General features: G+C 68.7%; 1 protein-coding gene across 1 annotated transcript; it reads left to right on the top strand.

The window, feature by feature from the left end:
• The first annotated feature begins 4,425 nt into the window (after window positions 1–4,425).
• TONSL (tonsoku like, DNA repair protein) lies at window positions 4,426–16,292 on the top strand. Its single transcript, XM_054187609.1, has 25 exons — window positions 4,426–4,469; window positions 5,415–5,510; window positions 5,647–5,789; window positions 5,872–6,064; window positions 6,174–6,303; window positions 6,396–6,567; window positions 6,669–6,783; window positions 7,199–7,344; window positions 7,438–7,590; window positions 8,446–8,571; window positions 8,675–8,849; window positions 8,963–9,027; window positions 9,385–9,474; window positions 9,582–9,654; window positions 10,065–10,228; window positions 10,334–10,457; window positions 10,566–11,307; window positions 11,443–11,593; window positions 11,696–11,774; window positions 12,046–12,353; window positions 13,254–13,395; window positions 14,757–14,929; window positions 15,029–15,102; window positions 15,853–15,986; window positions 16,106–16,292. Exons 1-25 carry the CDS (start codon window positions 4,439–4,441, stop codon window positions 16,279–16,281), a joined length of 3,975 nt encoding a protein of 1,324 aa, XP_054043584.1. The 5' UTR covers window positions 4,426–4,438; the 3' UTR covers window positions 16,282–16,292.
• Window positions 16,293–16,328: the final 36 nt, after the last annotated feature.

The raw sequence follows: 16,328 nt of genomic DNA, 5'->3' as shown, positions 1-16,328 counted from the left end.
CCAAATTGGAGGGGTTTTCACAAAAGTTGAGGGTTTTTTCACCAAAATTGGAGGGTTTTGCAAGAAATTTGAGGGGTTTTTTACAAAAGTTAAGGGGTTTTTCACCCAAAAGTTGAAGTTTCTTTGCACCGAAACTTGGTTGGGTTTTTTTTTTTCACCAAAATTTTAACTTTCACCAAAACTGGGGGGTTTTTTCTCACCAAAGGGGAAGTTTCTTTTTACCAGAAGTCGAAGATCTTTTTTTAAGGCAAAATTTGAGGTTTTTTTCCCCCAAAAATTGGAGCGCGTGGGGTTTTTTTTTTTACCAAAATTTGCGCGATTTATTTTTTTCACCAAAATTGGAGGGTTTTTCACTGGAGTCGAGGGGTTTTCTCACCAAAATTTCAGGTTTTTTTTCACTGAAGTCGAGGGGTTTCTCACCAAAATTGGAGGGTTTTTTCCCCCAAATTGGAGGCGGTTTTTTTCCACCAAAATTTGAAGTTTCTTTTCACCAAAACTTGGGATTTTTTCACCGAAAGTTCAGGGTCCTTTTTTAAACCAAAATTGGGGAGTTTCTTCCCCCACATTTGAGGTTTGGTTTTTTTGTGGTTTGGGTCCGTCCGTTCCCCCCCCCCCCGGAAATGTGAGTGTCGTATCTGGGGTTTTTTACCCCGAATTGGGGGGGGGGGTTGGTTTTTTGGTTTTTCACCCGAATCGGAGGATTGTTTTGCCCCGTTTCCTGCAGGGGGCAGGGCCCAGCTCCCCCCTCCCGGGTAATTAAGCAGTTTCAGAGCCTGAGAATAATTTTGAATTCATTAAATCGGGGCTGGGGGGGGGGTGTCACCCCCACCCCCACTCTGGGGGGTGTCGTCCCCCCCCGGGGGGCCCGATCCTGCCCCCCCCCCCCCGGGCTGGGCTGGGGGGTGTCCCTCGTTCCTCATCCCCCCCCCCCCCCCCCCCCCCCCGGCTAATTAGCTCTTCCCTCGCCTGCGGTAATTGGGGGGGGGGGGCAACTGGGGGCACTGGGCTGGGGGTTACTGGGGCTACTGGGAGCACTGGGCTGGGGGTTACTGGGGGAACTGGGCGAGGGGGAGGGGTGATACTGGGAGCACTGGGCTGGGGGCTACTGGGAGCACTGGGCTGGGGGCTACTGGGGCTACTGGGAGCACTGGGCTGGGGGTTACTGGGGGAACTGGGCGAGGGGGAGGGGTGATACTGGGAGCACTGGGCTGGGGGCTACTGGGAGCACTGGGCTGGGGGCTACTGGGGCTACTGGGAGCACTGGGCTGGGGGTTACTGGGGGAACTGGGCGAGGGGGAGGGGTGATACTGGGAGCACTGGGCTGGGGGCTACTGGGGCTACTGGGAGCACTGGGCTGGGGGTTACTGGGGGAACTGGGCGAGGGGGAGGGGAGATACTGGGAGCACTGGGCTGGGGGCCACTGGGGCTACTGGGGGCACTGGGCTGGACGAGGGGGAGGGGAGATACTGGGAGCACTGGGCTGGGGGCTACTGGGAGCACTGGGCTGGGGGCTACTGGGGCTACTGGGAGCACTGGGCTGGGTGTAAGGGGTATACTGGGAGCATTGGGCTGGAGATACTGGGGATACTGGGAGCACTGGGCAAGGGGGAGGGGAAACACTGGGAGCACTGGGCTGGGGGTTACTGGGGAAACTGGGGGCACTGGGATGGAGATGCTTGGGGATACTGGGAGCACTGGTCTGGGTGTAAGGGGCACACTGGGAGCACTGGGCTGGGGATACTGGGAGGTTTTGGAGGATTACTGGAGAAACTGGGCAGCCCAGGGCTGTAGGGGTGTATGTGGGGGGGGGTACTGGGAGGCACTGGGTAGGGGATACTGGGAGCTGCTGAGGCGTACTGGGATGTCGGACTTGGGGTACTGGGAGTACTGGGCTGCGTGGTGGCAGGACTGGACTGGGGGCACTGGGAGTACTGGGGGGGCATTGGGGGACACTGGCCTGAGCGTAGCGGGGTGTACTGGAGTGCACTGGGGGATACTGGGAGCACTGGGGCTGCTGGGCTGGGGGATACTGGGGAGGACTGGGAGCTACTGGAGTGTACTGGGAGCACTGGGAGTGCTGGGCTGGGGGATACTGGGGAGGACTGGGAGCTACTGGAGTGTACTGGGAGAACTGGGAGTGCTGGGCTGGGGGATACTGGGGAGGACTGGGAGCTACTGGAGTGTACTGGGAGAACTGGGAGTGCTGGGCTGGGGGATACTGGAGAGGACTGGGAGCTACTGGAGTGTACTGGGAGAACTGGGAGTGCTGGGCTGGGGGATACTGGAGAGGACTGGGAGCTTCTGGAGGGCACTGGGAGCACTGGGGCTTACTGGGAGCAGTGGGGCCACTGTACTGGGAGCACTGGGGCCGCCGCACTTGGAGCACTGGGGGTTACTGGGAGCACCGGGGCTGCCAGACTGGGAGCACCAGGGGTTACTGGGAGCACCGGGGCCGCTGGACTGGGCGTTACTGGGAGCCCTGGGGCCGCTGTACTGGGAGCACCGGGGGTTACTGGGAGCACCGGGGTCGCTGTACTGGGAGCACTGGGGGGCACTGGGAGCACTGGGGCCGCCGGACTGGGAGCACCGGGGGTTACTGGGAGCAGTGGGGTCGCTGTACTGGGAGCACTGGGGCCGCCATACTTGGAGCAGTGGGGGTTACTGGGAGCACCGGGGCCGCTGTACTGGGAGCACTGGGGGTTACTGGGAGCACCGGGGCTGCTGGACTGGGCGTTACTGGGAGGCCTGGGGCCGCTGTACTGGGAGCACTGGGGGTTACTGGGAGCACCGGGGCCGCTGTACTGGGAGCACTGGGGGTTACTGGGAGCACCGGGGCCGCTGTACTGGGAGCACTGGGGGTTACTGGGAGCACCAGCGTCGCTGTACTGGGAGCACCGGGGGTTACCGGGAGCACCGTGGTCGCTGTACTGGGAGCACTGGGGGTTACTGGGAGCACCGGGGTCGCTGTACTGGGAGCACTGGGGGTTACTGGGAGCACCGGGGTCGCTGTACTGGGAGCACCGGGGGGCACTGGGAGCACCAGGGTCGCTGTACTGGGAGCACTGGGGGTTACTGGGAGCACCGGGGTCGCTGTACTGGGAGCACTGGGGGTTACCAGGAGCAGTGGGGCCGCAGTACTGGGAGCACCGGGGGTTACTGGGAGCACCGGGGTTGCTGTACTGGGAGCACTGGGGGTTACTGGGAGCAGTGGGGCCGCTGTACTGGGAGCACCGGAGGTTACTGGGAGCACCGGGGTCGCTGTACTGGGAGCACCGGAGGTTACTGGGAGCACCGGGGCCGCTGTACTGGGAGCACTGGGGGGCACTGGGAGCACTGGGGCCGCTGTACTGGGAGCACTGGGGGGCACTGGTAGCACCGGGGTCGCTGTACTGGGAGCACTGGTGGTTACCGGGAGCACCGGGGCCGCTGTACTGGGAGCACCGGGGGTTACCGGGAGCACCGGGGCCGCTGTACTGGGAGCACTGGGGGTTACCGGGAGCACCGGGGCCGCTGTACTGGGAGCACTGGGGGTTACCGGGAGCACCGGGGTCGCTGTACTGGGAGCACTGGGGGTTACCGGGAGCACCGGGGTCGCTGTACTGGGAGCACTGGGGGTTACCGGGAGCACCGGGGTCGCTGTACTGGGAGCACTGGGGGTTACCGGGAGCACCGGGGTCGCTGTACTGGGAGCACTGGGGGTTACTGGGAGCAGTGGGGTCGCTGTACTGGGAGCACTGGGGGTTACTGGGAGCACCGGGGTCGCTGTACTGGGAGCACTGAGGGTTACTGGGAGCATCGGGATCGCTGTACTGGGAGCACCGGGGGTTACTGGGAGCACCGGGGTCGCTGTACTGGGAGCACCGGGGGTTACTGGGAGCACCGGGGTCGCTGTACTGGGAGCACTGGGGGGCACTGGGAGCACCGGGGTCGCTGTACTGGGAGCACCGGGGGGCACTGGGAGCACCGGGGTCGCTGTACTGGGAGCACCGGGGGTTACTGGGAGCACCGGGGTCGCTGTACTGGGAGCACCGGGGGTTACTGGGAGCAGTGGGGTCGCTGTACTGGGAGCACTGGGGGTTACTGGGAGCACCGGGGCCGCTGTACTGGGAGCACTGGGTGTTACTGGGAGCACCGGGGCCGCTGTACTGGGAGCACTGGGGGTTACTGGGAGCACCGGGGCCGCTGTACTGGGAGCACTGGGGGTTACTGGGAGCACCGGGGCCGCCGCTCTTCCCATCACCCCCCGCGGACGCTCTCGCGCCGGGCCGGCGGCCGTATTCCCCCGCCCCGCGGAGGCGGGTCCTGCTCCCCGAGCTGACCAATGGCAGCGGCGGGCTCCCGCCCCTGCCCCGCGCGGATTGGCGGAGAGCGCGGAGCGGCGGCCAATGGGGGTGGCGGGGCGGGGCCTGACGGGGCGCGCGGCGCTCGGCGGCGGGAGATGAGCGCGGAGCGGCCGCGGGAGATCCGCCGTGAGTCCGGCCTGCACCGGGCCTACACGGGCCTCCGCGGGGCCTGCACCGGCCCGCAGCCTCCCCGGGCCCCCCCGGCCTGAGACACCCCGATCTCGGCCCCCCCCCCGTGGCCCCCGGGCCCCCCGGTTTCCCTCAGGCCGCCCCCCGCCTTCCCCGTGTCACACAACCCGGACCCCCCCCCCCCGCCCCCGAGCTCCTCAACCCCCTGCCGGCCCCTCGGTGCCCCAGCTCGGTCCTGGTCCCCTCCATCCCCCGCCGTGTCCGCTGCCGAGCTCTTCACAACCTCCCCACACGCCGGGGGGGGGGGCAGCAGAGCCTCCCCCCGGGCTCAGGGCCAGGCCGGGGGAGCTGGGGGGGGGTCCCTGGGGTGTTTCACCGGTCGCGGGGCTCCCTGGGGAGGGTCTCACTGGGCTGGGGAGGACGGGGGGGGGGGTGTCTCTGGGGGGGGTTTCCCCAGGCAGGAGGATCCCGGGGGGGGTGTGTGTGTGTCTCACCGGGCTGGGGGGGGTCCCTGGGGGGGGGGTGTCTCACATGGCAGGGGGGGTCCTTGGAGGGTCTCACCAGGCAGAGGGGTCCCTGGGGGGCTCTGACCGGTCTGTGGGGGGTCCCTGGAGGATCTTGCTGGTCTGTGAGGGGTCCCTGGGGGAGGGGGGTGTCCTGCTGGGCTGGAGTGGACAGGGGGGGTCTCTGGGGAGTCTCACCAGGCGGGGGGGTCCCTGGGGGGGTTTCACTGGCTGGAGTAGGCAGAGGGGTCCCTGGGTGTGTGTGTTTGTGTGTGTGTGTGTGTGTGTCTCACTGGGTTGTGGGGGGTCTCTGGGAGGGTCTCACCAGGCAGAAACATCCCTATGGGGGGGGGGTGGGGGTGTCTCACCGGGCTGGGGGGGGGGACCCTGGGGGGTGTCACTGGGCTTGAACCCCCCCCCGCCCCGTTCCACCCCGCAGAGCTGCAGAAGGCGAAGGAGAAGGCCCAGCGCGGCGGGAGCCTGGTGGAAGAGGCTGCGGTTTGTAACCAGCTCGGGGAGATTTTGGCCAGCCATGGTGCGTCCCGGCTCGGCTCGGCTCCAACCTCCGCCCCCCCCACAATTTGGCGGGGGGGGTCCTCACCCTCCCCAGGGTACGCGGGAAGCCCCCCCCCCCCCACCTCTGACAGCCCCCTCGCTCCGCTCGCCGGCAGGACGCTACGAGGAGGCTCTGGAGGAGCATCGGCAGGAGCTGCGGCTGCTGGAGGGGGCCGGGGACAGCATCGGCTGCGCCGTGGCTCACCGCAAGATCGGCGAGCGCCTGGCCGAGCTGGAGAACTACGAGGCGGCGCTGAAGGTGGGCTGCCAGTTGCCGGGGGGTGCCGGGGGGGGGGGGGGGTTTGTCTGCGGGGGTCTCAAGCTTCTCCCCCACCCCACAGCACCAGCGGCAGCACCTGGAGCTGGCCCGGTCCCTCTCGGATGACACGGAACAACAACGGGCCTGGGCCACCATCGGCCGGACCTACATGTTCATCGCCGACAGCCGCTCGCCGGAGGAGGCGGTGCCGGCGCTGCGCGAGGCCGAACAGGCTTTCCGCACCAGTCTGGCCATCGTGGAGGAGAAACTGGAAGGTGAGGCTGCGCTGGGTGATCTCAGAGAGACATCCCAGCCGCTCCCAGGGCCCTCCGATGGGTTCCCGGGGACCTTCCCCAGCTCCCGGAGCCGCCGTTTTTTCACCAGGAGCCGTGCCGAACCGGGAGCTGACGGAGATGAGGAGCCGGCTCTACCTCAACTTGGGTTTGGTCTACGACAGCCTGAAGGAACCGGCCAAGTGCGATCACTACATCAAGAAAAGCATCTTCCTCTCCGAGTAAGGAGGGGCAGGAGGCGCCCGGCAGCGGGTTTTGGGGATCCGGCAGCGGGTTTCGGCGGGGATCCGGCAGCGACGGTGGCTCTTGGCAGGCAGGGCCAGCTCTACGAGGATCTCTATCGCGCCTACTTCAACCTGGGGAACATCCACCTGCGGGAGGGCGAGCACTCGGGGGCCCTGCGCTGCCTGGCCCGGGCGCGCGACTGCGCCCGCAGGATGAAGGAGAAGGGGATGGAGAGCGAATGCTGCGGCAGCACGGCCCAGGTGGGCGCTGGGGGGGGATGGGCTTCAGACCCCTCCCCACGCTCCCCCCGGGGGTTTGGCGGCCCCCCCCCACTGATGGGGCGTCCCCCTTTGTCACCCAGGTGCTGCTGAGTTTGGGCGACTTTGCGGCCGCCAAGCGCTCGCTGAAGCAAGCCTACGCGCTGGGCTCGCGGCAGCCCTGGCAGAGAGACCTCATCTGCTCCAACCTCCGCTACGGTGAGCCGGTGACAGCGTCCCCAGGGGCAGGACGACGTAGCCGGGGGAGAGGTGGCGTCCCCACAGGAGGGACAGTGTCCCTAGGGGAGGGACGGCGTCCCCAGGAGCAGGATGGTGTCCCCAGGAGCAGGATGGTATCCCTACGGGAGAGACAGTTTTCTCAGGGGAGGGACGGTGTCCCTACAGGAGAGACGGCGTCCCCGGGAGCAGGACAGTGTCCCCACGGCAGGGACAGTGTCCTCAGGGGGCTGCCAACCCCCCCGCCTCGGCTCCGTCCCCCCTGCCCCTTCTATGCTGCTGTGGGTCGGGGCTGGGAGGGCACACGCGGGTCCCCAGGTGACACTTGAGGGGACACCGAACCCCCCCAGGGATGGCTCTGGAGGTCCCCGGCATGCCCTGATTGTCACCCTTGCAGCCACCAAGGTGACGCGGCTGCAGGAGGCTCTGGAGGAGGTAGCGGCCAGTGACCCGCTGGCGGCCCTGGCCCTCTGCGAGCAGCTCGGGGACACCTTCTCCAAGCACGGGGACTACGGCCGGGCCGTGGACTACTACCAGAGGCAGGTGAGCGGGGCCGGGGAGGGGTTCGGGGGGGGGGGGGGGGCGGGGGGTCCCAGGGGGGGTTGTTCCCACTGACGGGGGGGTCCCCGGGGGCAGCTGAGCTTGGCCCAGGCGCTGCAGAGGCCGGCGGGGGAGCTGGCCGTCATCCATGTCTCGCTGGCCACCACCTTTGGGGACCTGAAGGATCACGCGCGAGCCGTCCACCATTACCGGCAGGAGCTGGCCCTGCACCGGGGCAACGCGCTGGAGGCGAGCTGGGGCCCGGGGGGGGGTCTTGGGTCATTAGGGGGGATCCCCAAGTCCTCAGGGGCCTCCCCGGGGGGCTCCCCTGGTCCTTAGGGGGGGCTCATTGGGGGCAAGGGGGGTGTCCTTGGGTCCTTAGGGGGCCTCCCCAGGTCCTTAGGGCTCTCCCTGGGGGGTCTTCCCTCATCCTTGAGGGACTTCCCAGGTCCTTGGGGGGTGTCATCGGGGTTTGTTGGGTCCCTGGGGGGGCTTCTCGGGTCCTTGGGGGGGCTCCTTGGGTCCTTAGGGGGGGGCTCCCCAGGCCCCTGGGGGAGGGTTCGTTGGGTCCCTGGGGCAGGGGTCTTCCCGGGGGGGGGGGGGGGGCTCCTTAGGTGGGGGTCCCTGGGGGGGGGGAGGGCTCCCTGGGTGCCTCAGATGTGGGGGGGGGGGGGCACTTGGCGAGGCCGTCCCCGGGTTGGGGTGGGAGGTGGCGAGGGCACGGTGGCTGTGGGGACCCACGGTACCGTGTGGGGCTGGGTCCCCGTGCCCCCCTGGGGAGGGTCTGTGGCTCAGTGTGCGACCCCCTCGTGTCCCTGGGGGGGGGCATGGCTTGGCACAGGGCACCCAGGTCCCTGGGGGGGGTCCATGGCTTCGTGTGGGAGCCTTCCGTGTCCCCGGAGAGACGTCCGTGGCTTGGTGTGGGACCCCCGTGTCCTGGGGGGGGTGCCCACGGCTTGGCGTGCGACTCCTCCCCGTCCCTGGGAGAAAGTCGGAGTCTAGGGCTCGGTGGGGGACCCCCCCTGCCCCGGGGGTGTCCGTGCCTCGGCGTGGGTCCCCCCCCCTGCCCGTGGCGCCGGGCGCTGACTCCCCCGTGGTGGCCAGGAGGGAAAGACGTGGCTGAACATGGCGCTGGCCATGGAGGAGGCGGGCGAGCCCCCCGCCGCGCTCCAGTCCTGCCTCCGAACCGCGCTGGAGCGAGCCGAGGCGGCCGGAGACCCCCGGCTGCAGGTGAGGGGGCGGGGGGCGGCACGGGAACCCCCCCGCCCCCATCCTCAGCTTCCCTCCCCTGGAGGGCTGGGGACTGACCTTCCTCCCTCTTCCTCCTCCCCAGAGGCAGATCCTGCGGCATCTCCACTCGCTGCAGCTGCGGGACGGTGACACCGAAGCCGCCGCCAGCACCGTGGCCCGGCTGGGGGGGCTGGGGGGGCCCGGCGAGGAGGAGGAGGAGGAAGAACCGGAGAGCAGCGAGGCCCAGGATGAGAGCGAGCTGGAGCTGTCGGAGAGCGGTGAGGCGGGGGGGGGGGTGTCCTTGGGCGGCTCGGGGGGGTGCAGGATCCCTGGGGGGGGGTCTTCCTCACTGGGGGGGTCTCCCTCACTGGGGGGGGGGTGTCTTTTCCAGAGGGGGAGGAAGATGAGCTCGAGGGCTACAGCAAGAGCGTCCCCGGGCGCCGGCGGATCAGCAAGGTGAGAGGCAGCGGGTCTCCCCCCAGCACTCCCCACACTGACACCCCCAAAGGAGGAGTTGGGGGTGTCCCCCCTTCCATTGACACCCCCAAAATGGGGTGGGGGGGGTCTTCTGCTTCCGCCTGACACCCCCAAAGGAGGGTTAGGGGTCTCCCCCTTCCCCTGACACCCCCGAAGAGGGGTGGGGGGGGGGTCTCCCCTGTCTCCCCCTTCTCCCTGGCACCCCCAAAAAGGGGTTGGGGGTCCCTCTCTGACTCCCCTGAAGAGGGATGGGGGGGGTCTCCCGGGTGCTGGGGTGCATCCCTGGGGGTCCCCATCGTCCCTGTGACCCCCCACCGTGTCCCCCAATGCCGACAGTGGAACCGGCGGAACGAGCGGGGCGAGACCCCCCTGCACCGCGCCTGCATCGAGGGCGACCTGCGCCGCGTCCAGCTCTTCCTCCGGCAGGTGGGGACGGGGGACGGGGGGGGTCCCTACACTTCTGGGGGGGCGCAGGGGGTCCCCGTGACCCCTTGGCAAAGCCCGATGTGACTCTCCCCTCCCTTCTTTTCTAGGGGCACCCCCTGAACCCCCGCGATTACTGCGGCTGGACCCCGCTGCACGAGGCCTGCAACCACGGGCACCTGGGTGAGGGGGGGGGGGGACGGGACAGAGCCCCCCCTGGGAGCAGTCAGACACCCCCCTCGAGTGGGCAGATGCCCCCGGGGTGCAGGCAGAGCCCCCCCTAGTGCAGGTAGACACCCCCCCCCCCAGGACACGGGTAGAACCCCCCCTCGAGGTGGGGAAGCCCCCCAGGAGCAGGCAGAGCCCCCCAGGAGCAGGCAGACCCCCCCGGGGCGCAGGCAGAGCCCCCCAGGGTGTAGTCAGCCCCCTTCCCTCCCCGCCCCGAGTCGGCAGAGCCCCCCAGGGTGTAGTCAGACCCCCTCCCTCCCCCCCCCCGAGTCAGCAGAGCCCCCCCTGGGATGCAGGCAGAGCCCCCCACGGCGCAGGCAGAGCCCCCTCCTCCTCACCACCGTCTCCCCCCCCCGTCCCCCCAGAGATCGTGCGGCTGCTGCTGGAGCGGGGGGCGGCGCTGGACGACCCGGGGGGGCCGGGCTGCGAGGGCATCACCCCCCTGCACGACGCCCTCAGCTGCGGCCATTTCGAGGTGGCCGAGCTGCTGGTACGGCGAGGAGCGTCGGTGACGGCCAGGAACGCCAGGGTCAGCCGCCGGGACCGGGGAGGGGGGGGCCCCAATATTTGGGGGGGGGGACACGACACCCTGGGAGACCTTTTTGTGTCCCCCCCCCCCCCCCGACCCTCGTAGGGCCTGACGCCGCTGGGGACGCTGGAGGAGTGGGTGCGCACCTACGGCAAGGAGCTGGACCAGGAGACGCGGCAGCGGTGCCGGGCGGCCGAGCGCCTGCTGCGGGAGACGGCGGCGGCACGAGGTGGGACTCGGCCTGGCAACGCCGGCACCCCGCTCCCCTCCGCTTTTTGGGGGGGGGGGGGGGGGGGGCTGAGGGTGATGTGTGTCCCCCCCCCCGCCACGCGCACAGCCCCGCCGCAGCTCTCCCAGGACTCGCTGCTCTTCGACGCTGAGCTCACCGAGCGGCAAACGCCGCAGCCGCGCTCCCCGCCGGCGGCAGAGCCGGAGGACGGTGACATGTTGCCGCTGAGGCCGGTGAAGAAGCGGCAGCGGTTGCCGGGGCTCGGTAGGCAGGAGACGGCGGAGCCAGACCCGGAGCCAGATGAGTACGAAGCCGCCATCCGAGGTCTCGGCAGCGCCAAATCCCTTCTTGGCAGCGCCAAATCCCTTCTCGGCAGCGGCGCCGCGACGGCGTGCCGGCAACCGGTACCACAGCCGGCCCTCATCCCGGCCGAGCAGTACCTGGAGGAGGAGGACTGGCTGGAAGACGACCTCGGGGAGTCCCGGGGGGGCCGTAAGCGGCTGCGCCGGGAACCCCAGGGACCGGCGACCACTTCGGGGGACAGCACGGGGCCGGAGAGTGATGGTGAGGGCTCTGCGCCGGCCCGGCACCAGCCGCGGCGTCGCCGGAATGTGCAGAGCCGGCTCACCCGCCTGGTGGAGAGGGTCTCGCTGGGGCGCTGCCGGGAACGCCGACCCCCCGAGGTGGCCGGGACCCCCCTCCCCGCCGAGGACGAGGGCGAGGGGAACCCCCCACCAGCGCCGGCACTGCTGCCCGTGCCGCTGCCGGCACCGCTGCCGGCACCGCTGCCTGCCCTCCGCGTGCGCGTCCGGGTCCAGGACAACGTCTTCCTCATCCCCGTGCCGCAGAGGTGAGACTTTCCCCCCTCCCATTTTGGGGATTCCCCCTCCCATTTTGGGGATTTCCCCCGCCGTGTCCCCTTGGGGACCCCGGGGCGGGGCGGCAGCGCTCGCCGGTGATGGTGCCGGCGCTGCTGTCGCGGCAGCGAGGGCCGCGCCGTGGGCTGGCTGGCGGAGCAGGCGGCCGAGCGGTATTACCAAACCTGCGGGCTGCGGCCGCGGCTCACCCTGAAGAAAGAGGGGGCTCTGCTGGCCCCCCAGGACCTGGTGGGGGACGTCCTGCAGAGCAACGAGGAGGTGAGAGCCTGGACCCCCCCCCCAACCCAACTCGCTCCGTGCCGGGCATCGCCACCCGTGGTGGCATCGGTGGTGGCATCGGTGACGGCTCCGGCGTTGCAGGTGCTGGCGGAGGTGACGTGCTGGGACCTGCCGCCCTTGGCCGAGCGGTACCGCAGGGCTTGCCAGAGCCTGGCCGTGGGTAAGGACCCCCCCCGTGTCCCCCCCAGGTGGTGGGCAAGGACCCCTGTCCCCTCCCTGTCCCCTCGGGGCCCGTCCCCACCGCGGGACAGGGCTGGGGGTCCCCGCGCCCGGGGGAAACGCGTGCCCTTGGCCGGCGTGGGGCCGTCAGCGGGACTACGGGGTCCCCCAGGGGGCTCAGGGCTCCCCTGGAGGGGGGGGGGACGGTCCTGTGGGGGGTGTCCTCGGGGCCACCAAAAGCCACCAACCCCCCCCCCGCTCTCCGCCGGCAGAGCCTCACCCGCTGCTGCTGAAGGTGACGGAGCAGCAGGAGCAGAGCCCGGGGCTGGAGGTCGGGGCGGGCCTGGCCCTGCGTCCCCCCCACCTCCCCCCGCTGCTGCGGGCCCTCAAGCTTCAGGCGCCGCTGCGGCAACTCCGGCTGCGCGGCTGCAGGCTGCCCGACGCCGCGGCCACCGACCTGCTGGCCACGCTGGCCACCCTGCCCGCCCTCACCCTCCTCGACCTGTCCGGGAACCAGCTGGGAGCCCAGGGGCTGCGGCAGCTCCTGCCCCAACACCCCGGCACCGCCGGCGCCTTCCAGGTAGGGCTTGGGGGGGACACGGCACGGGGCGGGGGGACCTGACACCGCCCCCACGGGACCCGGCGCTGGCTTCGCCTGGCTGAGGGTCACGGTGTGGGTGTCCCCCCCCCCCCCAAACCTCTCCTCTGTCCCTCAAAACTTCTCATCTGTCCCCCCCAAACCTTGTCCCTGTCCCTCAAACCTCTCCTCGGTCCCCTAAATCTTGTCTTAATCCCCTAAATCTTGCATTAATCCCCTGAATCTTGCATTAATCCCCTGAATCTTGCACTTATCTGTCCCCTAAACCTCTCCTTCCTCCCCCAAACCCCTCTCCCCCGTCCCCCAAACCTTACTCCGGCCCCCTGAATCCCTCCTCTGTCCCCCCCTTGAACCCCACGTCCATCCATCCCCCAAACCTCTCCCTTGTCCCCAAAACCTCTTGCTCTCCGTCCCCGAAATTTCTTCATCTGCGTCCTGTAAATCTGTTGCCCGGCCCGTCCCCCCCCAACCTCTCCTTTGTCTCTCCATCCCCGACACCCCTTGTCTGTCCCCTAAACCTCCTCTTTGTCCCCCCAAACCTCCTCTTTGTCCCCCCAAACCCCTTGCCCGTCATCTCCAAAACCTTCCTTTATCCCCTAAACCTCTTCATCCGTCCCCTAAACCTCGTGTCTGTCCCCCGAATCTCTCATCTGTCCCCTAAACCCTTCCTCCGTCCCCTCAGCCCTGCGTCCGTCAGTCCGTCCCCCCAACCCCTAATCTCTCCTTTGCCCCCCCCAACCCCTTGCCCGTCCCCCCGACCCTCTCCTCCTCCACCCCCCGAATCTCTTCTCCGTCTGTCCCCCAAATCTCGCGTCCGTCCCCGTTTCCACCTCGCCCCCATCCCTCAAACCCCTCTTCTCTGTCCCCGGCCGGTGCCGGCAGAGCCTGGAGGAGCTGGACCTGAGCCTGAACCCGCTGGGGGACGCCAGCTGCCAGCCCCTGGCCCTGCTGCTGCCGCGCTGCCCGGCGCTCGCCACGCTGCGGCTGCAGGCCTGCGGCTTCACCCACGCCTTCAGCCTGGCGGGTAAGCGCCCGCGGCACCGCGACGCCACCGCGGGGTTCTCTCTTCCCCGCGCGGTCCTCCCGGCGCGGTTCTCTCCCCGCACCGTTGTTCTCATGGCGCGGTTCTCCCCGCGCACGGTTCTCCTGGCACGGTTCTCTCTCTCCTCACGTGGTTATTCTCATGGCGCGGTTCTCGTACGGTTCTCTCTCCCGGCACGGTTCTCCTCATACGGTTCTCTCTCCTGGCATGGTTTTCTCCCAGCACGGTTCTTCTTCTCATGGCACGGTTCTCATGACATGGTTCTCCTGGTGTGGTTCTCTTCCCGCACGGTTCTCTCCCAGCGTGGTTCTTCTCCCGGCACGGTTCTCTCCCCGCATGGTTCTTCTCCCGGCACGGTTCTCTCCCTGCATGGTTCTCCTGGCACAGTTCTCTCTCCTGGCGTGGTTCTCCTGGCACGGTTCTCTCCCCACATGGTTCTCCTGGCACGGTTCTCTCCCCACATGGTTCTCCTGGCACGGTTCTCTCCCCACATGGTTCTTCTCCTGGCACGGTTCTCTCCCCACATGGTTCTCCCGGCACGGTTCTCTCCCCGCATGGTTCTCTCGGCACGGTTCTCTCCCCACATGGTTGTTCTCCCGGCACGGTTCTCTCCCCGCATGGTTCTCTCGGCACGGTTCTCTCCCCACATGGTTCTTCTCCTGGCACGGTTCTCTCCCCACATGGTTCTCCCGGCACGGTTCTCTCCCCGCATGGTTCTCTCGGCACCGTTCTCTCCCCACATGGTTCTTCTCCTGGCACGGTTCTCTCCCCACATGGTTCTTCTCCCGGCACGGTTCTCTCCCCACATGGTTCTCCCGGCACGGTTCTCTCTCCTGGCGTGGTTCTCCCGGCACGGTTCTCTCCCCGCATGGTTCTTCTCCTGGCACGGTTCTCTCCCCACATGGTTCTTCTCCTGGCACGGTTCTCTCCCCGCATGGTTCTTCTCCTGGCACGGTTCTCTCCCCACATGGTTCTCCCGGCACGGTTCTCTCCCCGCATGGTTCTCCCGGCACGGTTCTCTCCCCGCATGGTTCTTCTCCTGGCACGGTTCTCTCCCCACATGGTTCTCCCGGCACGGTTCTCTCCCCGCATGGTTCTTCTCCCGGCACGGTTCTCTCCCCGCATGGTTCTCCTGGCACGGTTCTCTCCCCGCATGGTTCTTCTCCTGGCACGGTTCTCTCCCCACATGGTTCTCCCGGCACCGTTCTCTCTCCTGGCGTGGTTCTCCCGGCACGGTTCTCCCCCCGTTGTTCTCCCGGCACCGTTCCCTCTCCCCCCCGCCACGTTCTCACCCCGCGGTTCTCTCTCCCCACACAACTCTCCCGGCGCCGGCGTTTCCCCAGGAGCCGAGCGGCTGCAGACGTTGTCCTTGTCCCACAACGCCCTGGGCCCGGCGGCGCTGGCGCGGCTCCTCGACAGCCTGCCCTGCCGCAGCCTGGGCCGCCTGGAGCTGGGCTCCGTGGCCGGGCCGGGCCAGCGGTCCCTTGCCGGGGCCCTTGGCAGGTACCTGGGGCAGGTGAGAGCCGTCCCCGAGGGGACACGGGGGGACGTGGGGACCCCGCTCCCCGCGCGGTGCCGCCCGCGGTTGTGCCGATACGGTGCGACTTCCCTGCAGGAGGGCTGCGCCCTGAGCCACCTCACGTTCTCCGGAAACCGCCTGGGTGACGGTGACGTCCTGGAGGTGGCCAGGTGAGGGGACGGGGGGACCCTGGGGACATTTTGGGGGGACAGGTGGCGGTGGCGGGGGGGTTCCTGGCAGCAGGATCCTCACCCTCCGCTTCCCAACGGAGACCCAGCTCCGGCACCGGAGCACGGCGCGGGGACTTGGTGGGGACGGAAGGGACCTCCCCAGGGACAAGGGGGTGGCCGGGCAAGGGGACCCTGGGGACGTCTGGGGGTGACAGACGGTGGACGGGGGGGTCCTGGCAGCAGGATCCTCACCCTCCGCATCCCGAGGGAGACCCCGGGCTGGCTCCAGCCACAGGAGCGTGGGGTGGGGGGGACACTGGGGATGGAGGGCACCCCCCCTGGGGACAACGGGGTGGCCAAGTGAGGGGACAAGGGGACCCTGGGGGCGTCTGGGGGTGACACGTGGTGGATGGGGGCGTCCTGGCAGCGGGATCCTCACTCCCTGCCTCCCAGCGGAGACCCCGCGTCGGCACCGGAGCACGGTGTGGGGAGACACTGGGGACGGAGGGGACTCCCTCGGGGACAAAGGGACCCCCCCTCCCCGGGGACAAGGGGACCCTGGGGACGTCCGGGGGTGACACAGAGCATGGGGGACGGTGGGTCGTGGCAGCGACATCTTCACCCTCCGCCTCCCGAGGGAGACCCTGCGCGGGCTCCAGCACAGGAGCACGGAGGGGACTCCTTTCTGGGGACAAGGGGGGGGGACCCCCCACCTCGCTATCTCCCCCCTACCCCCCCCCCCACGCGCAGGTGCCTCCCCGCTTGCCCGGCTCTGGTTTCCCTGGATTTCTCGGCCAATCCCGGGATCAGCACCGTGGGGCTGCGGGCGCTGCTCTCCGCCCTGGAAGAGAGGAGCCGGGGGCTCCAGTTCCTCAGCCTGGCAGGTAGGACGGTGGCACAGGCCGTGACGGCGGCACAGGCCGTGACGGCGGCACCGGCAGAAAGGGGGTGGGCAACCCCCGCCCCCCCCCGCCCCGAGCTCACGGTAGCCCCTTCTTCGCAGGCTGCTCCATGGCGGGACCGTTGGACGACGCGACCTGGGCCAGAGCCGCCGACAAGATCCGGGATCTCCGGCTCTGCAGCCGGTTCGTCCGACGGAGCGACCAGCGGGACGTCGGCACCGCGCTGGGGGCCGGCGCCGTCACCCGCCACCGCAACCTCCTCTGCAAGAGCCTCTGAAGCGCCGGCATCGCCGGCGGCTCCTGGTTTCAACCGGCGCAGCCATT

Source organism: Rissa tridactyla, unplaced genomic scaffold, assembly GCF_028500815.1.
Source record: "Rissa tridactyla isolate bRisTri1 unplaced genomic scaffold, bRisTri1.patW.cur.20221130 scaffold_487, whole genome shotgun sequence".
Lineage (NCBI taxonomy): Eukaryota > Metazoa > Chordata > Aves > Charadriiformes > Laridae > Rissa > Rissa tridactyla.
Note: the sequence above shows the minus strand (reverse complement) of the source record. Positions and strands in the feature narration are given on the sequence as shown.